Genomic DNA, 6,000 nt, shown 5'->3' with positions numbered 1-6,000 from the left:
AATCGCTCTCTTTGTCGTCTCCCCAGTATGTGTTCGGCCTTAATCAGTGTTCAATTAGCTCTTATACGAGGCCTTACGATACTTACTAATATGGACTTTACTGTCGTGCAGTTTGTCAGCACTTACCCGAAGGCCATCTGGTAAAACAACGAGGGCAAAAACTAAGAACTCCCTAGTCCAGGGGTTCTCAAAATGTGCTCCGCCAACCTTTGTCGGAGACGCCGCGAAGCAATGGCGCGACAAAGGTATTTCGAAGAGATTCTTTGTTAAACTGCTCTGGGTAGCCGTGGATGGAAAAATTTTGAGAACCCGAGAACCCTTGCAGTCTGTATATCTATATATATACACCATTCATCTCACTCGATATATTCTTCACTTTCACTTCGATTCGGAAGATTTCAAACACCTAATACGCCTCTGACATACTTAAATACATTATGGGCACATACGACAATTTCCGGCACACACCAATTCGTTTGAAAAAGTTTTGGATTCATGACACCTTTTGCTTGTGCGTCTGCAACCTAGTACATGTGATAGACACTGTGTGATAGTTTGGGAATGATAATGAACTCATATCGCGATGATCCTGGTTTGAACCCTACCAGCAGCACAGTGGTGGTTGACTGTGGAGTGAGTTTTTTCTTCAGTTTTCCAACTCCGAGGCACGAATGCTAACTGGTCTTTCATTTAGAAAGTTTTCTCGTAGAGAGTAGGCAGGCTTTCAACGTTGTATTTTCATAACACGAAACTTGAAGCATCTGCCAGTTTTACTTCTGATATGGACAACTTGCATTCTAAAATCTGTGAATGGCACATAGTCACCCAGTTTACGGTATGTAACACCAGTGTTGAGACACAGAGTTTCAAGACATTTGAACGAGTCATGTTTGAAAAAATGTTCCTTATCTAACAAAAAACTTTTTAGTATTTAGTATTAGTAAAAAGTATTTTAGTAAAAAGAGAAAAAAGCATTTTAGTGAAATCATTAGCATGTGTATATATAATGCCTGCCAGAAATTTATATTAAAATATTTTAAGAATATTTTTAGTACAAGTAGACAAGTAGAACCTTCCTTTTGTCCATACTTCACAATTTTATTCTTAAATAATAAAATAAAACTTAAAAGGAATTAAATACTATATAAAAACACCTGCTATATAAGTACAACATTCACTGGGTGAAAACAAAATAAGTCTAAAGATGTGGGCAAAACACCTGCAAATATGTGCTCGTGTGAAAAGGCATGCAGATCCGGGCACATGTCCGTGCAAGGGACCTCATTTATGAATAGTGCTTTTGTGTGCGATTACCACTTCATTTAAGCATTTATATCACTCAAATATAATGGTAATACCGAATGGGATGTGCGAAATAAAATATGTAGCATGAGGTAGCTGGTATAAGCTATTTTGTCAGAGCCTGAAAGTGATTAAAAACAAAAATTTTGTAATCTTTGGCTCATACAAACTTTTTAGGCACAATTCTTTGATCACAATGTTTTTTCCATTATTAACTTTCATTTTTTTTAAAAGCACAAAAGAAAGTTTAGCTTTCAATTTCAATAATTAAATTGTTATATGACTCATATTTTTTTATGCCATCATGTAAGTAATGAATAAATTTCATACTAGAACTATGTCATTACTTGTAATTGTTTTGAAAAAAATAGTATTGCACAAATATTGCTTGGGGGAAAAAAACCACAAAAAAAAAATACACTGCTAAAACATAGATTAAAACTGTTTATTCAAATACAAAATATCACAAAAGTTGACAGTGACTCTTACAAAAATTAACTGAAGGATTTTATATCGAAGAATTGAAGACACAAAATACAAAAAAAAAAAAGAGAAAAAAATACACAAGAGAAAAAATAATTACATCACTGACAAAGACAGTGGAATGGCATATACAGGTTTCATTAACATTACATTTGGCTCACTACCCAAGTGAAATACAAAGACAAGGCTGGAGAAAAATATGGGGTTCACTAATGCTCTTGCTAGTTACAATTAAAAGGCTGACATATAGTATGCTGCATGTTTCTATTAACAGTAATGTGTATATCGGATGTCTAACAACAGCTATATTTGACATTAAATTCAGAAACATGTTAATTTCTCACTATGAAATTGCTAAGATTACTATTATCTCTAGAAACATCTTTATATTAAATTAAGCATTGAATTTTGTTTTATAATGAAATCTGGCAGTTAAAGGAAAATAATTACACCAATTGCTAAAGTTTGGTTTATATTTAAAACCATATAATTACACAATGAACAAATATTCCATACACTCTGTGACTTACAATTATGTGCCAACTTCCCAAAAAAATATATATATATAATACCATACTTAACCCATAAACTGTGCTCCCATCATGAATAGATGATGAGCTGCTGAATAGCTTATTGATGATTTGCGATACCGGGGGGGGGGGGGAGAGTGGAGAATTTTCTCTTGCACATATGAAAAGGGATATTTTCAGCTATTTGTGCAATTTATGGGCTAATGAAAGAGCCTCAAAGCCTATAGGAAAGGCTTGATCTGAGGTAGAGCAATGCATCATATGAATCAAGAAATAGGAATCTGATTTTTTTTCTTCTCTAGACATGTTCCCTAAGAATCACTCATTAATGCATACTAAACATCTTTATTTACTTATTCGTTACACTTCACACATTGTTCACGTTTGAGTGTATGCATAAATGAATGAAAAAAATTCTTACACATTACTCTCAATTTATCATGGTTGAAATCACAAACACACACATATATGTATACATATATATTGTATAAATAAATATATATATATATATCTATCTATATTTTCAAAGAAAACTTAACAGAAATCCATTGTTAATAAAAAAATTTAATGACAAAAGAAATTTAGAAACTATTTAAGAAAAATAGAAAAAGCTCATTGTGTCGTGATGAAATTCATGTGGATGAAAGGAAAAAATAAAAATAGGTGAAATACTTCTACAAGTTGGAATAATTCTTGAAAGTAAAATTCTTGTCTTTCCTTAAAAAAACATGAGGATAAATAAATAAAATATCTGACTATGGTTATATTTATGTCCATGGAGATAACAAATATATAAATGATATTATTCGTACACATAAATAACACAAAGAAGCATCATCTTTACCAGGCTTGAAAATTCAGCACCTTTAAGCACTTCCAAAGCATTTGCCTAAAAAATTATGTCAATGTAATTTTTTATAACTAATCTTAAATTTTTTCCTAAAATGAACTGTACTGATACCTAAAGTACTTGCAAAGTGCAATAATTAAATAGTAAAAACAAAATAATTTGTAAACTACTCATAATCATACCAAAAGTTGCTTAAATGCAACGTAAGTTTCTTCCCATAACACTGTTTAAATGCAATTAAGCTTCTTTCTGTAACACACCGATGAATTCTTTTCAAGTAAGTGGAGCTGTTTGTGATGAATTTGATCTTCAGTTTGAGCACACTAGTGTTAGAAAAAAATGTGTCAATAACTGGCATGAAACTCAATTATTAATATTATTTTGAATGCTACTGATTATTTTCCTCCCACAACTCTTCCAATGGCATTTTTAAGATACCCATGATTAGTATAAATTTTAGTTTCTGCAGCTATAAACATTTTCATTTTCAAATATGCTTAAGAGGAAATGATAAAATCCAGGTGGCAATGTGTATTTAATATTTTGTCTCATTGTATTTAATTGATCTAACCTGATAAAAATAAATGTTTAAAGAAAAATTGAGCCTTAATTACCCGTAATTCAGACAACTACCATAACAATTATGCACAAAGAGCTCCACTCCATTGAATTGAAATAAATGACTCATTTATAAGTTTTAGAGAAAAAAATCTTGATACGTACTTTGAGGTACATAAAGTAGCCTACATATAGGAAATAACCAAACTTGAAAGTCTTTCACTCCTTTTGATTTTAAATGCACTAAATCTAAATGAAATAGCATTTAAGCACTGCTGTTACATATTTATGTATGTATATATATAAGTATTTTGAATAATGTGTGAAGCACCTACTGGTAAAATACATAACCTGCATTTTGTAAGTTGCTCACATTATCAAATATCATTAATACATATAATTCTTTGCCAAGCAAAATAGAATGCATTAACTACTATTTTTTCAAAATAGAAATCCAAATGGCAATTTGTGGAATTGGTAAAAAAAGTGACATTGCCTGCTACACTTAGCATTTGCCAAGGGAAAGAGAGAGAAAGGGAAAAATAAAATAAAACTTTGATGCACTCTCTCTCTCACTGTTCCTGAGTCATGACAAATGACATGACAAACCAATGAAATATTTCAACATTGAACTTAAACATACTCCACACAAACATTAAATGCAAGATGATACAAAACACTGATTTGTAAACGCTTTACTAACACTGTTTTGATGGACATTGCTTGTCAGGCACCAGTGGACATGGGATATGCATGCTTACCATATGTTAAAACATTAAGGCAAGCAAGTTAATGCTTTATGGCCCCATTTATTTGTCAAGTACTAACTTGTGTGATGAAAATACTACAGAAACAACCACTTATTTGGACATATGTAAGATATCCAAACATAGCTCCATCATAAATAGGGTACAGAAAAATTTACACATCAACAGAGACATGCACACTGTGAAATAGAAAATTATCTACTTAAATAATGTATAAAAATTCAGTTTCTTCATTTTTTTAACATTAGGCACAATAGAATATGCTAGAACTTTAGTTAAATAACTTGATCTAATTGCTTCATCTTTATTGATAACTCTATATCAGTGAGTTTTTACAATGTTTGTTATTTCAAATGTCATGGTAAGTTACTCCAAATGTTGTACAACTCTCTTTAGTTACAATTAACAAAACATTTTGAAAGAATGGCAGATTTTAATCACCACAGAGCAAGCTGATGCAAGGCACAGAACTTGCAAACCATAATGTTTAAACAATGACTTTTCTTGTTACCAGTCTAGCCATTGAGATCATAATGAGAAGTAAGGAAGCTGCGGTTATACTGCTGCACACCCCAATCCAACCTAGGGTGTTGAGGTAATTGTCAGTAGGCTATGGATGCTTCTTTGTATTCAGACCCTTCCATGGTAAAGAAGTCTTCAAGTTTCCATTGCAGTGTCTCAAATGTTGGTCGCTTCATAGGATCCTTGTGCCAACACTCCAGCATGATTTCATATAAAGCAGCTGGGCAGCCAGGTGGACAAGGCATTCTGTATCCATGTTCAACTTGATGAAGTACTTCTGCATTTGTCATACCTGCAAAACAGAATTCAAGCACAATAAAAAAACTCGGTTATAATATCCAATATTTATGATGGATGAATTAACAATTTCAAGGACACAATGGCTATTCACTATATGAATATACTGTATTAGATGAAAATTAATGCAATTTTAAATAAAAAATAAAATAATTTACGATCAGATGAATTTACCTGGATAGGGTATGCGTCCATATGTTACTAATTCTGTTAGAAGGATTCCAAATGACCAAACATCAGATTTTATCGAAAACTTGCTGTAGTTTGCAGCCTCTGGTGCAGTCCACTTGATTGGAAATCTAGCGCCAACACGTGCTTCATACTCATCTTCCTATATACAAAATTTAAAAAGTTAAATTTGTGGAACACACACACAAAAACCAGATTTTGCAAAAAAATTTAAAGCAGATGCTTGAATTTAACCCCTTTATGTACAGGCTTTGGAAAAAAAAATTAGACGTGCAGTTGAAGTAAAAGTGATGCATCTCAGAAAATATATATATTTTTGTTAACATTTAGGAAATAAAGCCAGAAAAAAGATGAGTGAAGCAAGTTTTTGATTCTTTCCCCTTATCCCAGCCATCCTTCCTATAAATGAAATTTTTTATTTTACTTATCAAGCCATAGTGTAGCAAGGGAAAAAAAAGTTATACTGAGGTAAAGAAAAAACATTTTCTGTTTATAGGATTAC

The 6,000-nt window shown here is 32.0% G+C and overlaps 1 protein-coding gene across 1 annotated transcript in view; it reads right to left on the bottom strand.

Moving 5' to 3' along the window:
• Positions 1-4,730: 4,730 nt before the first annotated feature.
• Positions 4,731-6,000, bottom strand: part of LOC149085328 (tyrosine-protein kinase Src42A-like) — a 46,931-nt gene continuing 45,661 nt past the window's right edge. Inside the window, exons 7-8 of the mRNA XM_089233284.1 lie at positions 5,484-5,640; positions 4,731-5,304 (exon numbers count right to left, since the gene is read on the bottom strand). Coding sequence (XP_089089410.1) covers positions 5,093-5,304; positions 5,484-5,640 — 369 coding nt within the window. The 3' untranslated portion in view covers positions 4,731-5,092. The remainder of the gene's footprint in view (positions 5,305-5,483; positions 5,641-6,000) is intronic.

The sequence above is a fragment of the Pholcus phalangioides genome, unplaced genomic scaffold (genome assembly GCF_987345545.1).
Source record: "Pholcus phalangioides strain wild (caught in Gottingen) unplaced genomic scaffold, Ppha-v1.0 ptg000007l_1, whole genome shotgun sequence".
Taxonomy (NCBI): Eukaryota; Metazoa; Arthropoda; class Arachnida; order Araneae; family Pholcidae; genus Pholcus; species Pholcus phalangioides.
This window is presented reverse-complemented; position numbering and strand designations above follow the sequence as displayed.